At 36.9% G+C, this 19748-nt stretch overlaps 3 protein-coding genes across 4 annotated transcripts; 1 reads left to right on the forward strand and 2 right to left on the reverse strand.

Moving 5' to 3' along the window:
- Positions 1 to 530: 530 nt before the first annotated feature.
- On the reverse strand, positions 531 to 7110 carry LOC147559455 (BTB/POZ domain-containing protein). The gene is made up of 12 exons (XM_086661350.1): positions 6518 to 7110; positions 5607 to 5790; positions 5373 to 5441; positions 5189 to 5287; positions 4474 to 4553; positions 3591 to 4404; positions 2324 to 3012; positions 2043 to 2127; positions 1841 to 1892; positions 1680 to 1729; positions 1160 to 1207; positions 531 to 1041 (listed from the first exon to the last, which is right to left on the reverse strand). Exons 1-12 carry the CDS (start codon positions 6757 to 6759, stop codon positions 865 to 867), a joined length of 2589 nt encoding a protein of 862 aa, XP_086517476.1. The 5' UTR covers positions 6760 to 7110; the 3' UTR covers positions 531 to 864.
- Positions 7111 to 8533: 1423 nt separating this feature from the next.
- Positions 8534 to 11697, forward strand: LOC147559456 (F-box/FBD/LRR-repeat protein At2g26030-like). Its single transcript, XM_086661351.1, has 6 exons — positions 8534 to 8928; positions 9141 to 10142; positions 10490 to 10654; positions 10759 to 10797; positions 10903 to 11203; positions 11389 to 11697. The coding sequence occupies exons 2-5, from the start codon at positions 9153 to 9155 to the stop codon at positions 11197 to 11199; spliced, it is 1491 nt and encodes a 496-aa protein (XP_086517477.1). The 5' UTR covers positions 8534 to 8928; positions 9141 to 9152; the 3' UTR covers positions 11200 to 11203; positions 11389 to 11697.
- A 3507-nt stretch (positions 11698 to 15204) lies between these two features.
- Positions 15205 to 17767, reverse strand: LOC147559457 (large ribosomal subunit protein uL30y-like). Of its 2 annotated transcripts, none has more exons than XM_086661365.1 (7): positions 17690 to 17767; positions 16921 to 17106; positions 16691 to 16788; positions 16276 to 16333; positions 15957 to 16036; positions 15715 to 15817; positions 15205 to 15629 (listed from the first exon to the last, which is right to left on the reverse strand). In XM_086661365.1, exons 2-7 carry the CDS (start codon positions 17101 to 17103, stop codon positions 15414 to 15416), a joined length of 738 nt encoding a protein of 245 aa, XP_086517491.1. In that variant the 5' UTR covers positions 17104 to 17106; positions 17690 to 17767; the 3' UTR covers positions 15205 to 15413. The 2 variants fall into 2 exon arrangements, with proteins under 2 accessions (XP_086517491.1, XP_086517492.1); XM_086661366.1 differs by having other exon boundaries at positions 16921 to 17142; positions 17330 to 17733.
- Positions 17768 to 19748: the final 1981 nt, after the last annotated feature.

A 19748-nucleotide genomic window follows, 5' to 3' on the forward strand; every position in this document is an offset into this window, starting at 1 on the left:
AAAGTAGTTGGCAGGAACTTTTGTTTGTTTGCCTACTAATGTTGTATTATCCTTTGTATGGTTGCTAGTCTTCATTTTCCCCACTCCCATGCCCAATTTCTGCCCACCTTGTGTTCTTTCTTTCTCGTGACCTCTTATCTCCTCCTCTAAAAGGGACTGGCTCAAATTTCTCCAACCATCTCAAACTTATATTCTTCAAAAAAATTGACATCATTTTAATGTAAGCCGAATCGAAAATTATTACAATAATGTAAATGTTTAAATGTTTATCTTCGAACAACCACTGGGGTTGCGGTGGCCATTTATCTTATGGACTGTGGCCCATAAACTTTTTATCAAAACCGACGGCTTTTCATAACATACTTTACGAAAAAACGTCATTTTTACTTCAAAATACTGCCAAATGATTGTTCCAAAAGTCTCTTAACAAAAAAAAAAAGATTGTTCCAAAAGCAAACAAAAAAGCAGTTACGCGGAAAAAAAAAATTTAGAGCCAACCAAACCTCAGTACCTAAAATAAAGAGTAGATATCTCAAGACACTATATAAAAGTTGTACCTTAACTTGTTAATGTCACTTTACAGGGGGAGACTAGTGAGACTGAAGACAAGACCTAAAAAAGATAGTAATCAACTAATCATAAACATCAAGTCTTGCATCTGTTTAAAATTGAGAAATCTGAAACTAGAAACAACATTAAGCAATTGATCCACTGTTTCTTCATTCGGTTTTTTCTTTCATAATAATAAGCATTGCTTGTTCAGGATATGATAGAAGACTATATGAGGGGGGTTTATAACTGATACAACAGAAAGCAGATGATTTGGTTGAGTTCTCTAGTCCGATAAGTTTACCTTGTTTCATCTCATACTAGCTGCACCACAGCAGCAACTCGTAAGGCACCACCTTGTAGGAGATCACCGAGCTCGTCGAACAGAAGAGCTGTACGCCAACCCCATCCTTTAGGAGCTTTTGGTAACAGAGTTCCTGTTTGTTTGAAGCTTCCAAACACCATAACTTCTCTTTTTGATGGACAAATCAACTACATATCCAGAAGAGAGAGAAAAAAGAGAAAGAAGTTTAACCCTACAACATTCATATATGCCAGATGTAGCGATAAGTAAACAGCACGGAAGTTGTTTATTTGAACATGACTTTACCTGGTATCGGGCCGTAACCTTTTCTCGAGAGTCTACATACATAGGAGTCTGCAAATAGATATAAAACAAAATAAATATAATGACAATCCTGTTCAATAGTTGGGCTTTGGTGGCAAGTGTACTTGGACTAGGAAGTTACTCAGTTACATGAATACGGCAATAGCCTAAGGCAAGCCCAAGACTTAGAAAAGTTCGATGAACTCGCGCCGAGAGAAGCTTAAATGATGCCCTAGTTCTCTCTCAAATCACTTCCGTGAGATTCCTCCCGTCTTAAGCCTAGGACCCGCCAATCGGGTCAGAGACTACAGATCAGTCCCAATCCCAAATTACTGAGATGATTGTTCGTGACCATGTACTAATAGTAATGCCATTGAAGATCATAAAATTGAAACTTAAAGCAATAAGTTAATCATCAGGGATAAACAAAAATGTTTTGCTTAATGTTATTGTTTACAAGGGTCATGAAGTACATTAATTAATATGAACTAGTTTGGGCTTCTCTAACCAGGTAAGAACTCACCTTTCTAACGGAATCAGCTATCTCTGCTTTACGTCTGTGGAGAAACAATCCTGAAATAAAATAAGAAAAAGAAAAGACGACAAGTTAACATAATACTTTCAAACCTCACAGATGAAATAAGAGGTTCTCCCTAATATGGGACTTTACTGGTTGAAGATTACCGAGTGTTCGACGCCCTTGAGGGTCTTCATCATTAAAAGCCTGAACACTTACCTATAAAACAAAACGGAATTGAAATTTGCAAATTCAGCAATTGGGAAGAGGAGAAGACTACAGTGGGAAAAAAATGATTTAACAATATAATTAAGAAATAAATATTAAAAAATAAAAGGAAAAAATTATGTCAAGAAGTAGACTGGGAACCTTCCATAGGGAACCAGCATAAAATACTTCTGGTGAGTGCTTCACTTGACCGTCAGAGAGCCTGTGAACATCCTCAAATTCGACTCTGCCAAATCAACATGCATATGAAATTTCCAATGTATAAAGAAGTTAAGGACATAAATTAAGCAGTGAACAAATTAGAACTTCATTTGCAAATCTAGCCTCTTCCGGGGCAATTCTTTGGGAACATTATAGCCAAGAGACAAGAGAAGTAAATTGAGCTGATCTGAGATCTGATTGGTGATTGGTAAAGAACCTACCCAAAACGAAAAGGAGGAAAGTGACTTAATGGCGTTTTCATATCCAAGGATATGGAAGAACCATCAGCATTTTCCCACTCTAATCCGGTGGCATTCTCCTGAGATTCTATCACTTGTACAGGGATGCCACTATTACTCGGTCCAGCTACTGAAACTCCAACTAATCGATTTTGCAAATCTGACTCATAACCTCTCTCTGACTGTTGTCCATGAATAAGAGCATTGCCACCTCCTTGGCTAAGTCCAACCAATGCTGTCAAACCATCCCCCGACATGTCTCCATTAAGGTCGGCTCTAACTTCAGGCTCATCATTTGCAAGAGACTGCTGACAATTTCTGTTACCCATCCCAAATGGGACACGGGAAAAGACAAGACGAGTTGGAGGCCAAGCAGGAGCAGGCACAAATGTAGTGCCTCGTCCAATACCAGCAAGGCCGTCTATTGGGCCTCTTACATGGACACGTACAGGCCTGGATATAGTGCTACCTTCTCCTTGAGCAGAATCAGCAATGTATATGTTTCCAAGGTTACCACTCTCATTGCCTCGATCCTGGTCTTGCATGTAATAGCCTGTGACAGTACCCTGTGAAAACCCATATCCTTGTCTGCATGCACATGCAATGCTAGTAAGGCAGCAATTTTTGCATGTATCAGCACCGATCTCTTGAAGCCTTTGACTAAGAAGCATCTGTATAGAAGATATTACACTTCAACTTTCCAGATAAAAATAAAACTAATCATTAAAATAGTATATAACAAAATTAATATCAATCTCTATATGTGAACCAGTGGCGAGCTGAGCCACTGAAGTGGTGGTTTTGGGCCCTAAATTTTGGAAGGGAACCGTAGGTTTCACGTAGACTTTTATGAGAATAATAACTATTGCTCAAGTAGACAACAAGGCTAATTTACCCAAGTTGGTATACAATTTCTATATCAAACAAGAGCTTCTAGGTTCAACCCTCTTTCTTCACAACTTTTTCGTTCTTTTATAGTTTGATTTCACAGTCTTTATATAAAAATGTTGGGCGCCCATACAACTTTTGCATTTTACAAAATATCCTGTTTATTCATTTAATACAGTGAATCATAAAGATCAAGACTTAATGAATGTTACTCACATGCTTGCACTTCAGTCTCCAGGTAATGAACCAACTTATTCGGTACCATTCAGATTTCAGAAGAGTTCAAGAGATATTATTATTAGAATAATGAGCTTGTACGTTACGCATGCAACATAAAAATGAAAAGATTCTTATTTCTGACCTGTAGCCAGAGCCCATCATTCACGGCTTTGCCAGGGAATCCAAATTCTTCAAGCTGCTTCCTCACATTTAGAAGTGCATCGAAAGACATGTTGCAGTACAAAATAGAACCACCTTCAAAGATGTTGATAAATGCATCATATTCTTCCTCACGAACCCCAAAGTTTCCTTTAGCATAAGTTTTCACTTGTCGCCTACCTACAATCCTACCACCCCATGAAGGAGAAGGCATGGAACATCTTCCCCATTCATTGGTCTCAAACCCATTACAGGAAGCAGACATTGATGAGCAATCTCTAGGAAGCCAGACACTGTTATTTAAATTGTAGTTTTCTTCAGATGGTCCTTCCATAGCCATTCCCTTGCCACCCATCCTGTTTGCTTCAATGTCATTTGGCATCTCAGTATAAGATGATCTGGTCCCATCCAAGTTTCGGTATGGGTTAACCATAGATGTGGACTGTTCCGTCTTGGTGGAATGGCCTGGTTCAATATTTGATTGAGAGCTTGCAGCTTGTCGAACTTGTTGTGTGTTGGGATCAGAAGTACCAGCGTGGAAGTCAACAACACAGTCTGCAAGCTCAACTAGAATATTGTGAGCAGTTTTATGGCTTTCATCATCATTCTTTACTCTTATCCTTGTGGGGTCTGTTACTGATTCACGGGGGCTACTGTCAACAGAACGTTTACCCTTAACTTCATAAGAATCCGTCTGACCACTGATTCCCATCTCAGATGTTGAACTTTCTTGTTCAGTATGTTCTGATTTGAAAAGAGCACCTTTCGCAAGTAGTGTGTAAAGTGCCAAGTTAAACCTGAGAGGAGCACAACATCAGCGATTATCCAGTTTCAAATGGATAACATGGGAGGCAGTATTCCCTTACCGATCCTCTTCACTGAGAACCCACAATTCATCTGAGGTGAGTAGTGCATGTAATGTTTGAGAAGAAAGCTTTGGGAGCACCTATTAATGACATTGTGAAAATTAACGAAAATATTCATTGATTCGTGCTTATAGACTTATATAAGATTATAAGAAAGAAATGCAACTATCAAAAACGAACGCATCCAAAAGGTTTAAAAATATACCAAAACATAGTCAAATTTGGGTAGAAAAGAAAACGTGAAATTTTTCTTACCGTTTCCTTGTGTAAGAAATTTACATTTCAGTATCGGAAGGTAAAACAATTCAATTTCTAAAGTAGGAAGGCCCTATAATATGGCAGAAATGTGCATATTTTTATTGATATAAACAAGAAACAACATTTACGCTGTAGTGAAGCAATAAACTTAGACTATAAAACCATTAATCCGTTATTATGTTAAGACAAACTATAATCCTCTAACACCTCTTTCAATTCCATGGTGCCACTTTGACAAAGAAACAACATTTACACCGTAGTGAAGCAATAAACTTAGATTTTAAAACCATCAATCGGTTATTATGTTAAGACAAACTATAATCCTCTAATACCTCTTTCAATTCCATGGCACCACTTTGACAAAGAAACAACATTTACACCATAGTGAAGCAACAAATTTAGATTTTAAAACCATTGACTCGTTATTATGTTAAGACAGACTATAATCCTCTAATACCTCTTTCAATTCCATGGCACCACTTTGACAAAGGTAACCCCAGCAAGCATTTCTGACACGCTCCCCGTGTATACCGTAATCCTGACTCTCTGCAAATACCTGGCCATGTACAAAAGCATGTAAATGACAAGAATGAAAGTATATAGGGCAAGAAAGACACAGAAACACACCAACTGAACAAAACCTGATAAGATAGGAAATTTGATGTCCAAAGCTCAGATATGATGAAGTCTGTGCAAATTGCACATAAATCCTGCAAGCAATAGTTCTCAAGGTATAAGTCGCAGAAATTTCACATGGAAGGCATTCAGAACTACATTAAAATCATCTTAAATGAGAAGAGATTGGTTCTGGTCTCAGTCATATTTGTGTACAGAAAAGGTGAGAAATATGGCAACGTTAAATGAGTATAGAATACCTGAAGATCAAGAAATGATGCGGCAGCAAGAACACGGAATGCATTATTATCGTTAAGCTTAGGATGATGACCATAAAGATACGCTAATGCCATTGCAATGGCATCTGGACTAACATTTCCATCATCAACCTGCAAGGTCAAGATTGGTGCATTTGCTTCTTTCCATGGACCTTGAAGCATGTTCCTGCGATGTTACCACCCAACAAAAGAATTATTCAGTGTATGTTAGAACACCTCGATGGTGCTTTTCTCTAAACGCCAAGAACCAATCTTAACCCGAGATCAGCATAAACCCGAGATCATTAAAGTAAGGATAGGTAAAATGTTACTTTCCGAAGACATCAAGTGACAAAGGGAAAGGTTTCGACTCAATTTTCCAATCCCCTCAAATCGAGGGAACAGTAATTTTATTGCATTTTCTTCGTATATTTTTAATATAATCCCTTTTGCCCATTAGAGAAAGGCTTGGGTATGGGATTAAGACAGGTTCCATAATACCACAACTGCCCATAGTGCATCTAGGTAATCTGTCACCTTCCTTTAAGGCCAAGCCGAAAAACAAACCTGTTAATTCTCACTCATTGCGTATTATGACGAGTATATGAATTACCATTTGTTAATACTTCTAATTTGGAATCCTTATTTTAAAAAGCTTCAAAATCAACCATGAAATTGGATGAGAACCAAATTTAACAAGTCAAGTTACACCAATTTTGTTATCAATTTCAAGACATATGATCTTAAATCAGAACTTATCATTTGGACATAAGAAATTGCTAATGATTCTCGAAAATGAGTTAGAAAATTCCTCCATTATCTTCGTAAACAAACCCAAATATGCAAAAAAACAAGCCAAGAATTAGTACTTTCATTTGCACACAGAGTGATAGAGAGAGGGAAGGAGAGAGAACCTGAAATAAGAACTGCGAGAGAGGATTAAACGATGAAGATGATAAGTAGAATCCATAACTTGAACAATAATATCAGAGAAAGCACCAGAATTAAAACCCTCAATTTGAATATGATCACAAAGAGAGGTAAGATTACAATCAAGAGCCCTTAATTCTCCACTAGTCCGATCATTATCAGTTTGTTGTGCTGAAGGGATCGCCATTTTCATTGTGTTTCGAGGTTTAGGGTATTGAATATCCATTTTCTTCCTCTCTCTCTCTCTCTCTTCCTTCTTCCCCTTTGTTTAATATCTCTCTTTATAACATAAAATCAAACACGATCGCCATCATCCAAGACTCTATTTTAGAGAGAGAAAGAAAGAGAATTATAGTCAGTCGTACAGACAGAGGGATGAAAGCGTCTAAAGAGACGGAGGAGCGCTATCGGAGTTGTGCTATTTTTACACTCGAACCTTTTCCATTGGCCACCAATTTTTGGGGACCAAACAATATAGTGTATTTTTTTTTTAGATGGGACTCCGAGAGTCATTATATCTGTACCACATTGATAAATCAAAAATATAGTAATACGTTATGAATTAAATGAACACTACGATATTTTAAAAGATATGTTGATCAATCTTTAATTTTATAGAGACAACAATATCTAAAGATATTTTTGAAGAAATATTCATTTGTGTCACTTATATTATTAATCACTACTATACAGGGTGAACATCGGTTGGATAACCGACTTTTGTTGTCAATCCACAAAGTCTAAACAGAATGATCAGGTTATTTCAAATCTCAATTCGAACCAATCTGTTTATGGTTTGGTTACCGATCATAAATTCATAACTGTGTTGTGCATGAACAATTTGGTTTGGTTTGATAACTGAACCACCTGTGACATTTTACCATAAACAAATTTCGCATTTTCGACTTAAAAGCCTGTTACAATTATACTTTAGATATGTTGAACATTAGTACTGAATCACAAACGATTAAGTCTACATTGCAGAATTAATCCGACGTAAGTTCTCAACATTCAAGGAAGATAAAAAAGACGATAAACACAGATTTTCTAATTGTTGTTTTTGATTATCTGATTTTTTTTAATATGAGAATATTTTGATGTTTTGATGGAACTAACTTAAGTAATAATAAATTGTTTGGTTCGGTTTTTTCGGTTGTCCGTCAACCAAATCCATAAACCGATCTAAACACTCGGTTTTGACTTAAATAATAATAAATGAAACTAAGTTATGGGCCTAAACTTAGGGTCAAGGATTTTATTTTATACGAAATAAATAGTTATGGGCCTAAACAAGAGTTCTTTCAAAGAGATGGAGACCTCTATGCACTATTGCACTTCACTCCCCACTCTAAAGTCTAAACTTTAATGATACTTGTTACTTTCACCCGAAAGAGGACCAGTCTGTGGCTTTATAAAGTTTGTGAATTGTGTGTTGATTTTTCGCGATTCTTCCGACTTGCAAAGGTTTCAGCTTAACTGTTGGTTGTCTGATCGTGAAACAATAAGAACCCATGTTTATAAACGGACCCTGGTTGTTGTAAGAAGAAATGCTCAAGAGATATGTACTCAAATACGGGATGTTTCAGATTTACAACGCGTGATGAAACTTCTAAGAGCGATTCGTAATATGAAGCTTCATCACTGGAATCAGGTAGCTTTCTTTACATTTAAGATATCTCAATTTGTTGTGCAGGTTTTTGGATGGGATTTTGGCGGTGAAATATTTATGTAAATGAATCATTTTGAGTGGCTTAGGTGTATTTCGTAAGGAGTAGAAGGGAAAGGGTAAAAAATATCTGAAAGAAGCAATAATCTTAGGAAACCTTTTGGATTAATGTAGTTATTACAAAGCATTTATACATACACAATATAACCACTCGATAAAGAGCCTAACGGTCATCTTGAATAAAAGCTAACCTAAATTAGTAAATCTTGGATTTGTACTTCCATTTGATCAAACAAAAAGTATACTCAACTAGTCTTCTGCGACTCCCACTTGAACCGCCGTCCGTGAGAGAAAAACAAGAGTTTTTTCTCTCTCCTCTCACATGTGCAAAAGGAGAGAGAAATCCTTGGTTCTCCGACAGACGGTTCAAGTGGGAGTCCCAAGAGACAGATCATGTAGACATCAAAATTGAGACGTCCCTACTCTCGAGTGCCTGTCCAACCGCTAGACCATAACGTGATGGACTAAATTTTGGTAAAGGTGAGATAGTCGAAAATATTTAGAAAGCCCAAAACTTGAACCCTAAACGGCTAAACCCCATTTTATCAAAATCTCATACTTCACCTATAACTTTTCTGCAAAACGAGGACTTTGTATTTCTTTCCGATTCATTTGTACTTGGTTATCCGAGTTTTCAATGTTGGATCCTCTCATTTCAGAAAATCAGCAGTAAGCTTCTTCCTCTTTCTCTCTCTCTCTCCCTCATCTAGGTTTTCAGAGACATTAGATAATAACTATTTGAACATGTTGTGGGTGTTTTGATTAATAGACATTATTAGGGTTTACTAACTATTCCTGCTTTTATTCAACTGTAAGTTCTAACAAATAATCTAAACAACCCATGTTTGATTTTTGATTGTCTATTAACTTGTATTTTTCAGCTGTAAGGAACAATGGCAACAAATTCAGAACTAGAAAAGAAGATGAAAATTTCTAATAATGAAGATAGAATCAGTCAATTGCCTGATTCAGTCATTCATCATATCCTCTCTTTCCTTGATACCAAATATGTTGTTCAGACCAGTGTTCTTTCAAAAAGATGGTTACCTCTCTGGACTTCAATCCCCACTCTAAACTTCAATGATTCTATCTTGTGTTCACCCAAACCCAAACCCAACCCAAGATTCACCAGTGCGTTTATACGACTTGTGGACATCATATTGCTTCGTCGCGATTCATCTAATATACAAAGGCTTCGGCTTCTCTGTAGGCATTGCGAATGTGCAACACTTCGATACCATATTTATACATGGATACTTGTTGCTGTTAGTAGAAAAGTTCAAGATTTGCGTATTGAAATGCCGGATAATTGCAAGTTTCAATTTCCTTCATGTATTTTAACTTGTACTTCGTTGACGAAGTTGGTAATTCGTATTGTTAGTCGTAGAAGTTCAGAGCTTATTATAAATTCAGTGGACTTACCTAATCTCGAATATCTGGAGTTATGTGGGCTTTCAATGGCTGAGAACTTAACCAATAACTTCTTCTCAAGTTGTCCAGCTCTAGAATCTTTGGTGTTAGAGGACTTTTGTATAAAAGATAGTGATAAGAATTTCAACATTTCTTGTCCTAATCTTAAGCATCTTACACTAAACAACATTGATTTTCCAACGGAAACTGAGATTGAAATTGTCAAGGTATATGCTCCAGAACTTAGATCCTTCACTTGCAAAGATATGCTGACACAAGAATACTATCTAGACAGCTTTAATTGCTTAGAAACTGCTGATATTGGAATGGTATTAGTGGGAGAATATGATCAGCCAGAACAATATTCAGATCTTTCCTTACAAGAGAAAGAATTATATACTCAGTTTATGATGCACTTTCTAAGGATGCTTCATAACGTAAAGAATCTTGAGTTATCATTTGGCTTCCTTGAGGTATATTTCCTTCCTTCCTCTCTCCACTCTTCTCTAATAATATCGCTTAACTATTTGCATTCATCGTCCCGATTATGACAAGAATGACAGGTAGGATTCCCCGTATTGACACCTGAGGTGTTAAAACCTAAAGTTTTGTCATACTAGATTTTGGTCGGCCTTTTATGAGCACACGCTTCTCCCACTTCTTCCTTTCGTATTTGGGTAAATAGCTAAACGCCGGTATCATGTTTGACTTCATTGGCCATCGCGAAAAGCCAAAAAATGGATTTGTCCATCACCGTCACACATTTATGAACGTGGATCCATCTAAATGAGTGATGTATATTTGCCTTTTTTGTTCTCAGGCTATGATGGGAGACCCTAAAATGGTACACAGCACCCCCATTCAATTTCCTAATTTACGATGCTTGAAGCTGGATTCATTGCTTTCAAGAGCTTCCTTTCGTGCAATAACGTACTTACTCGAGAGTTGTCCTAACATTGAATCTCTTCTGTTGGATCTACATTTGGTAATTAATTAAATTCTTACCCATCGGGTACATTAATTTTTTCAATATTCAGCTCTTATGAAGAATTTATTTTGTCGTGACACTAAGTTATGTTTGTTATTTAGGTGGACGATGATTTCCCGCGTTTTCCCAATGTTGATGAGGTCATCATCCTAACTCCATACCTCTTTTATTTTTCAATTTGTTAAACAAGTTAGCAATATATAAAGTTGCATCCTGTACGCTTTATTTTTTTTCGTGTTGTTTAGGTAACGTTCAGTTCGGAAACCAACGTAGACTATTGGGAAGCAGGGTCTTCACTGTCATGTATGCTCTATCACCTCAAGTTTGTTCAGATCCGATATCTTTGGGGATGCGTAAATGAACTCAAGTTCTTAGAAAATTTGTTAAAACATTCTGTTGTCTTGGAGAAATTGGTTCTCCGATATCGCGATTCCATGGAAATCTCAACGGAGAAAAGAATGGAGCTATTCAGTAAGATGGTACAAAGCTTTGCAAGAGCCTCTAAGGCTGGGAATACTCTGATTTTGTTCAGGGCAATTTAAAAAGGTGATGTTTTAGTCACTTCTTTTATCAAGGGTCAGTAGATATATCATTTAACCTTACATTATCATGAATTTAATCTTTCGTTTCTTCCTTCTAGGACTTGCTATACAAATTGTTAATACCCCTTCTTATGGTTGGTTATTTGTTTGCATATTGAACTTTTCAGTGTAAAATTTCAAATTCTGCAGGTAGTTTTGGGAGGATTTTGTTCACAGACAGCTATGACCCATTTGGAGTGAATTAGTGTTTCGAAAGATTCAGAAGGAACATGATCAAATATCATCTGAAGGATGCATGTTAGCTTAGGAAGAACTGTTTTAGGTACTGTAGTTATAACTGTTGTAGGACCTGCAAACTCTTTCAGAATGTATTGGGAATTATATATATATTCTTATAGTTCCATTTAGTATTAATGTAACTTAGGGGTGAACATCGTTTGGATAACCGACTTTTTGAGCCAATCCATAGTTCGATCCAAAGGGTTTGATTATTATAAATCTCAATCCGAACTAAACTATGCATGCTCGGTTTGGTTCGGTCGGATAATGGAACCTAAAGTTACAATTTTGTCAAAGACAAATGTTAGAGTTTTCGACTATAAAACCAACTACAATTATACTTAGGCCTCGTTTGGTTCGACTTAAAGCAAGCTAAAAACTAGCTTTTAGCTTGCTTTAAGCGCTTATAGAAAATTGTAGGTGTTTGGATGAAATAAGCTGTTGCTTATTTTGAGCCAAAAAAAACCCATTTTTCTGAAAAAGCAGAAGCCGAAAATTTATGGCTTCTGCTTGTTGCTTTCTCGGGAAGCAGTTCACGGTGATTTTCCACAACGGCACAACTTGAATTTCTTTTTTATTCCTTTTTCCATTTTTTCCTTTCTTTCTTCCTCTTTAGGTCTTCAACAAATTAGGATTTTGCCAAGTTAATCCCATCCAAGCTTTCTCTCTCTTAACTTAGCCAAGGTTGTTATAAGTTTTTTAATCAAGCTTTCTCTCTCTAAATTTTTTAAAGGTTGTTGTAGATTCTCTAATTCAAGCTTTCAATCATGCATCTTGGTTAGTGATGTTCAATGCCCTATTTGTGATTCTTCTCCAGCTTTCTAGATTTGGAAGATGTCATTTTTGTTTAGGGTAGTATTATGTAACATTAAAGTCACTGAACACTTTCTTCATGTTAATTGATAAACAAATCAATTTGATGGACTTTGCCAAAGTAATTGACATGATGATTTTGTGATTTTTGCCGTGGGTTATAGGGTAAAAATTTTCATGATAAATTTCTTTTGCCGTATGATTTAATCTATTCTCTCTGGAAAAGCTTAAAATTTTGGTAAAACTTGATTCCAAATTGATTCTAAAGTTCTCTGTAGTGCTGGAAATTGTACAACTTTAATCATCTTCATCTCCAACATTCCATTAGTTTGTTCTTGTTGTAGTTGAATCCTGCCTTTACAAAACAAAACTGTTGTAGCGAGCAAATGATGCGAGATGATTGCAACAAGAATGTATGTGTTCATATTACAATTGTTAATTTTATCAGTTAGCAAGCATGGGAGATAGCTGTGGTATTCACTGTGCAGTTCATTAACCAATCAAGCTCATGATTTTACCAATTAATTATACAATTACAACTTTTAACACAGATATTTGTACGGATAAGACTGTACACGTCTATTAGTTCGACCCATTCTCATAGACATTTAAACTACCTTATTCTCTAATGGTCATCGTAACGTGATCTCACTAGTATTCATGTCCACTTGTTTTGTTTTTCACATTAATACTGAAATCAGATTTTGTTAATGTCAACATTTTAGATATATTTTACTTGTTTTACTGGTCATTTTTTCTGTGGGTTAGTGACAACTGACTCATATCAGATATTTCTTACAGGATGGCAGAGCTAATGTTTGAAAAATACAAGGTTCCATCTATGTATTTGGCCTTGCAACAACAACAAAAAAAAACTTCGTATTTGACCAAAAATGTTATATGCTCTCACCTCATGCCTACTATGAATAGACACTTTTGTAATATATTTAATTGAATGTTTATTATGAACATAAATTTATTTTTAGATAAAACTACATTTAGTTTACGTTTACCAAATGTCCCGTTGTAGCTTTTGAAGATAAAAGAGTCTTCTTTATTACGTCTTACCAAACAACAAAAACTACTTCATATTAAGCGATTTTTTTATGGGCTAATATAAAAGCTCACAACAAAAACTACTTAATATTAAATTCACATATACGTCATTAATTCGACATAGTTTATCAACATGCGAAGAAGATAAAAAACGGTAAACAATTGAATCTCCACCGTCTGTCGTGGTCAATCATATTTTTTAACATATATAATATATAAAAGATGATAATAAATGGTTTGGTTCGACTTTTTCAGTTATCCGCCGTTCAAATCCATGGACCGAAACCAAACCATTTGATTTTGACCTTTTAATATCCGAACCAAACTGGCTTATCATTGGATCGGTCGGTCCCTTCGGATACTAAATGTATCTTCAATATCAAAGGCCAGCGCTTTGGGGAAAGCTAAAAAGTTTCCGGGGTGTGAAGACTTGGTCAAAAATTGGTCAATTTTGTTTGACAATTTTATTTAGGGGGAAAGCAAAATACTTCTCCACCTCACCTCACTCTCTCTCCACCTCACCTCAATTTTCCGGCCGGCGACCATTAAAAAAAAAATAATAATAATTTTTTTCACTCTCTCTCTCTCTCTAGAAACTCCGGCGAAGGGGTTTCCCTTCGCCGGAGTTCCGGTCTGTTGAAGAACAGATAGTCTGTTCTTCAACAGACCAGATCTGGCCTGTTGAAGAACAGATAGTCTGTTCTTCAACAGACCAGATCTGGCCTGTTGAAGAACAGATAGTCTGTTCTTCAACAGACCAGATCTGGCCTGTTGAAGAACAGACCGGAAGTGGTCTGTTGAAGAACAGACCGGAAGTGGTCTGTTGAAGAACAGACCGGAAGTGGTCTGTTGAAGAACAGACCGGAAGTGGTCTGTTGAAGAACAGACCGGAAGTGGTCTGTTGAAGAACAGACCGGAAGTGGTCTGTTGAAGAACAGACCGGAAGTGGTCTGTTGAAGAACAGACCAGTCCGGTCTGTTCTTCAACAGACCCGATCTGGTGTGTTCTTCAACAGACCCGATCTGGTCTGTTCATCAACAGACCCGATCTGGTCTGTTCTTCAACTGGCCAGATCGGTCTGTTGAAGAACAGACCAGTTCCGGTCTGTTCTTCAACAGACCGGGACTCCGGCGAAGGGAAACCCCTTCGCCGGAGTTTCTAGAGAGAGAGAGAGAGTGTGAAATTTTTTTTTTTTTTTTTAATGGTCGCCGGCCGGAAAATTTTCCGGCAAATCGGAGAAGACAATGAGGTGAGGTGGAGAGAGAGTGAGGTGGAGATAGAGTGAGGTGAGGTGGAGAGAGAGTGAGGTGAGGTGGAGATAGATTGAGGTGAGGTGGAGTGCTTTTTTTTATTTCCCCTTAAAATTTATTTTCCCGGAAAATCTCTAAAATTCTACATATTCCCTTGAAAATTTCACACCCCGGAAACTATTTAGCTTTCCCCAAAGCGCTGGCCATATCAAGGATAGGGTAGGAGAGGAATAGAGGAAGTAGAGAGAAGGTAAGATAGAGATGATAGTGGTAGGTGGTGGTGGTGGTGATGGGAGCCTTGAAGGGGTGATAGTTTAGCCCCTAAAACATAGATTTCTCAGTTTGGTCAGTATATGACTCGAAAACAAGTTGGGAGTCTGGTTTTAAAATTTGTATTGGTCTTGGTTAGTAAGACAAAAAAGTTCACTCAAATTGTGCAACCTAACACTTCATTAAAATCGAGCAACCCTATAAGCAGGTAGAAGTGTGGATAAGATTCAATGAGACTATGCAAATTAAGTCTCACCCAGAGTTCGATAAACAGGTAGAAATTGGCACTTCCCAAGCCCTAAATAGGATGAAAGATGGAGAAACAAAGAACTCAGAATACCAAAACTCAAAATGATCTTATAATGATATTACCAAGTTTTCAATTTAAGATCTAAACTGTTACCTCCAACTGTAATCTTCAGAGAACATAAGAACCCAAAAAAAGTTCATTAACTGGTTTCATGTCAAAACTGACCTAAATCCCAAAACTGACTTGCTACAAAAAAAAAAAACAGATGACCAGAAGAAACAAATACTCTTAATGTCTTAATTCATCCTCCGGATGAGCTCATTGATGTAATCCTCGCGATTTCCAGCATCACCACCTTCAACGTAATGGTTTCTCTTCTTCTTCATCCCACCTGATGGAGCACTCAACTTGAATGGCCACAAGAAGTTGTTTGCTTGTTTGAAATTAGGACCAACGGTCAAAATCTCGTGAATCAGATCTTCAACACAGATAATTCCGTACTTTCCAAGAGCCTGGATAAAAAATCGAAATTGAACAACCCCCGAGGGAAGAAAACGTAAAAATGTGGAAATTGGTTCTTTATCGAGATATTATTACCTGCTCCACAATAGCATTATCTGTCAATGCAGTTCTCTGCTTGTTAAGCTTTCCATAACCCCTCTTGTAAATCAGTTCCTTCACACTTTTTAAATTAGGGTATCTGCCAAATTCAATAAGTAGGATATCGATGAGAAAATTTTTGTGGCCCACAAATATAAAACTAAAGACCCAGTCTCAATCCAACATATGAGCATGCTAAAGAAGTTTCTGGCTACGAATTTGGAAACAGGAAAACTTACCCGTAAGTGACGTAAGGCTCCACTCTTTGAAGCATGTTCATGGTTGCCTTGTTCACTTTGAGAAATACACCATTGAAGATCTGAGAGAAACACATGTAAGAAACAAGTCCTTCACATCAACACTTGAAGGTGTAACTCTTCGTAACGACATTTTGGATATAATAGTAGAAATTCTAGAAATCACATGCACCCAACAATTATAAACAAATACATAGACTGGGATCAAACACTTCGCGTAGTACTATGAATGCAGGCAAAGGCTTGAGGGAAATTTCAGCAGTGGATTATAGAAACTAGGAAGCAAATGATGAAAACTTACCTGTCTCAAACGAAGAAGTTGCAAAATCTTTTTCGATTTTGGGTCCATTGCGTTGATACTGGCAATAGGATTAAAAAAACGGTCAGTATGGCAGTATCTACTAATAGTGTAGAGAAAATATAGTCATATAGATAACTCGTAAAGATCAAAGTTGTATGCACATACAACTATATCTATATCGATATAATATGAATATATATATATACATATGTGCAGATGATTTGGCAGGCATGAAATGATGACCTTGTAATATACTTTTCAGGCACTACTACCACTTAATAATGACAACATCACAACTTTAATCATTTGAAACAAATTTTCCTACTTTCTAAGAGAAAGGATAGGGTCTCATCTTCAAACTTCAGAATTAATATGGCGTGACCGTATGAACTTCTTACGTATATACTAAGCTTACCCACGAATACGAATAATAAACAGCAACTTGGCCTCAGGGTTAACATAGAAACCTCCCTTCAGCTTGGCCTCTCGCTTCAATCTGATCAATTCCTTTTCCTGAAAGACAACATAAAAAAAACATTAAGATATAATGATATAAAGAACGTAAAATCAATAACCTATCCGCCTGATTCAACCATAATAAAATGAGTTTGTAAGGATAAATCGGAGCTAATAACAAGTTCATACCTGCTCTGTGTATTCCTTTGCATACTGTTCAGCCCTCTTGAAGATGAGCTTTCTGTTCTCCACATTCTTCTTCTTCTGAACTTCTTGGGCTTCTTTCGCTGCCAAAGCCCACTCCTCGCTTCTCTTTTGCTTCTTCAAAACAGATTCGGGAACAATAGCTCCTGCCTTCACTTCTTCGCCCATTTTCTGAACAAACCAAACATCAAAATAAGCAAGTCAATACTAAATATCAATCCCATTTAACACAAAAAAAAAAAAAAAAAAAAAAAAAACAAGGAAGCTTGTGAACTACATTTAGGAGACCTATTCGACCCGGTTAAGCAACTACTGAATAAGTTCCAGTAATCAGCTACACCTGTTTCTGGGTGTAATCAGATTTGGTTTATCACCTAATATGAAGTGTTCGTACCCATAAACATAGTCAGTATAACGAACATGGCGAATGACTTTGTTAGTAGATAACCCATTTCTGACCTAGAAATGGATCGTGGCTTGGTGCCGATTATTCAATTAAGGAAGAAAAACAAACTATTTTTAAGATTATCAGAGTAAACTAGGTTAACCATATCGCAAACCCATTTACCTAAAAGAGTTCATATAACCCTAAAATCTGTCAAACCCATTGATTAACCACATCACTACAGTATAAAATCAAATCTACCCTAATACAGTGAAAAGTAGCAGAGAGATAGATAATTATAACAAAACCCTAGCAACTATCAATCAGATCGCATACGATTTAAAACGAATAAACCTATAAAAACGATACCTTTTGGTTTTGTTCAAAATGTGAGAAGTTTGCAGGTTTGAGAGAAGAAGAGACGGAATTAGGGTTTACCTGAATATATTCATTGATAAAATCCCTATATTGTCCTTTATCCTCATACGACTGTAGTTTAGGGTTCGAAGGGTACTTTTGACTTTTAATCATTGGGCAAATTACTCGAGATGTTTGTTTAAAATAGTTATACTTACACTCCACTTACACTGTACCCATTGGCCGCAAATGGGGATTGGGCCACTGGGGATAGAAGAGGGAGAGGGTGTACTTTGGGGCCTTGGGCTTGCGCGGATTAGTTAAACGATTGGCCCAAATGAAAATTAATCCCAAAAACTGGCGTGCTAATAAACCGATTGACCAATTCAAACAAGATGAAGAAGAAGATAAAAATGAAGATGAAGATAGAGATGGATTACTGTGCGTGGTTTGTTTGTGTAAGTTAAGAAATGGGGCAGTGAGTGGTTGCATTGACAGCGGTTCCCCTGTGGTGGTGGTGGTTCTCCGGTGATGGGGGCGGTTCTCCGACGATGAAGACGGTTTTCCGGTGATGAAAACAATTTTTCCGGTGACGGCTACGACTTTCCGGTGACGACTACGGTGGTTATTTTAGTATTTGTATTAGCATTACTTTTAGTCGACCTATAGGGTCTTTTCATTCGCGACCTTTAGGGTCTTCTCATTCTCGACCTTTAGGGTCATTTTATTGAGTCTGTGTCTAGTCCCATTTCTTTCTCTTCATGAGGCACTTTGCATTTAAAGGTATGTAACTCTCATGAAGTTTTCAAAGGAGAGAAATAAGAATAATGTATCATCCATGTAAACAATGTGATTTTGTCACTTATTAATGGAAATGGTTCCCTTGGCTTCAAAAAAAAAAAAAAAATAATAATAATAAACCAGCAGCCGCCAACTACTGGTAGCGCAGCCGGTCAGTACATATACTCTACAATGTAGGGTCCCAGGTTCGATCCCATTGAAGTACAAATCCAGGAATATTGAACTTGGGTATAAATAAAGTAGTTTATGTAGGCTTTAGGTCATTTCATTCGTCAGACTATAGACCATTTTTTCGTCGGACTTCAGACTCGGTAGTATTTATAGCCGGTCAGTACATATACTCTACAATGTAGGGTCCCAGGTTCGATCCCATTGAAGTACAAATCCAGGAATATTGAACTTGGGTATAAATAAAGTAGTTTATGTAGGCTTTAGGTCATTTCATTCGTCAGACTATAGACCATTTTTTCGTCGGACTTCAGACTCGGTAGTATTTCAACAGTTATTGTGCTTATGACATCGTCTCGATGTATCAATGCTTTTAACGACTAACGTTGATCGCATTCGATTTCTCAAAAAAAAAAAAAAACCAACAACTACTTTGTCAGTTTGATGTGCATAGATTCTAAAAAATCCCAAAGTATCTTTTGATATTGGTAGTTATATGGTTTATTCAATTTATGTACTTATTCATGATGCATCTATGTTGCCTAAAATGTAATGACGTCTAAAGATAAAACTTAAAGACAAAGGAACAATAAACTTAAATCAAACACGACCATAAGATTTATTTGAGATAACCCCATGCTTTTTAATTTTTGCAATATTATTTTCATCATTGATGGTGTCTGCAAATAGTTTTAGGTTATCATTCATGATAAAAGAGGTCACTACTTCTAATCTCAGACTGTTCCTTGTCGTCTGAGGGTGAAACATGCAAAGAACTCGCAAACCTCTCTGACGCTCAAATCAATAAAAGATTCTTGCAGTTAAAAAATAGAGTTGAAAGTCCAAGTTAGGGATTAAACCTTCGTTTGATTCATTGCTTCGTTTAAGACTTGTTGTTTTATGTAAGCTCGTTTAGTCGACGGTAATAAGTGGTTGTGGCGAGGTCGTGATGATCCACCAGCTTATGATGAAACTGCTATTTAGCGGTCGTAGTTAGATACATTTGCTCGTTCGTGGATACTCTTGGGGGGGGGGGGGGGTATTGGATTGGGACTTTCGCGGACATTTGAGAGTCCGCGAAAGTCCGAGGCATTCAAATCCA

The sequence above is a fragment of the Eschscholzia californica genome, unplaced genomic scaffold, assembly GCF_041429995.1.
Source record: "Eschscholzia californica isolate CP2 unplaced genomic scaffold, dmEscCali1.0.p SCAF_2, whole genome shotgun sequence".
Taxonomy (NCBI): domain Eukaryota; kingdom Viridiplantae; phylum Streptophyta; class Magnoliopsida; order Ranunculales; family Papaveraceae; genus Eschscholzia; species Eschscholzia californica.

What these genes read in the sequence shown, in the direction of transcription:
- LOC147559455 (XM_086661350.1), bottom strand. Translation starts at nt 6,759, where the DNA reads ATGGATATTCAATACCCTAAACCTCGAAACACAATGAAAATGGCGATC. An exon ending in ATGATGGGCTCTGGCTACAG is followed by an intron (nt 3,013 to 3,590) that starts GTCAGAAATAAG and finishes TCTTCTATACAG; the next exon opens with ATGCTTCTTAGTCAAAGGCT. An exon ending in ATGCTGGTTCCCTATGGAAG is followed by an intron (nt 1,893 to 2,042) that starts GTTCCCAGTCTA and finishes TTTGTTTTATAG; the next exon opens with GTAAGTGTTCAGGCTTTTAA.
- LOC147559456 (XM_086661351.1), top strand. Translation starts at nt 9,153, where the DNA reads ATGGCAACAAATTCAGAACTAGAAAAGAAGATGAAAATTTCTAATAAT. An exon ending in TATCATTTGGCTTCCTTGAG is followed by an intron (nt 10,143 to 10,489) that starts GTATATTTCCTT and finishes TTTTGTTCTCAG; the next exon opens with GCTATGATGGGAGACCCTAA. An exon ending in TTCTGTTGGATCTACATTTG is followed by an intron (nt 10,655 to 10,758) that starts GTAATTAATTAA and finishes TTTGTTATTTAG; the next exon opens with GTGGACGATGATTTCCCGCG.
- LOC147559457 (XM_086661365.1), bottom strand. Translation starts at nt 17,103, where the DNA reads ATGGGCGAAGAAGTGAAGGCAGGAGCTATTGTTCCCGAATCTGTTTTG. An exon ending in AACTTCTTCGTTTGAGACAG is followed by an intron (nt 16,037 to 16,275) that starts GTAAGTTTTCAT and finishes TGTTTCTCTCAG; the next exon opens with ATCTTCAATGGTGTATTTCT. An exon ending in GAGCCTTACGTCACTTACGG is followed by an intron (nt 15,818 to 15,956) that starts GTAAGTTTTCCT and finishes TGAATTTGGCAG; the next exon opens with ATACCCTAATTTAAAAAGTG.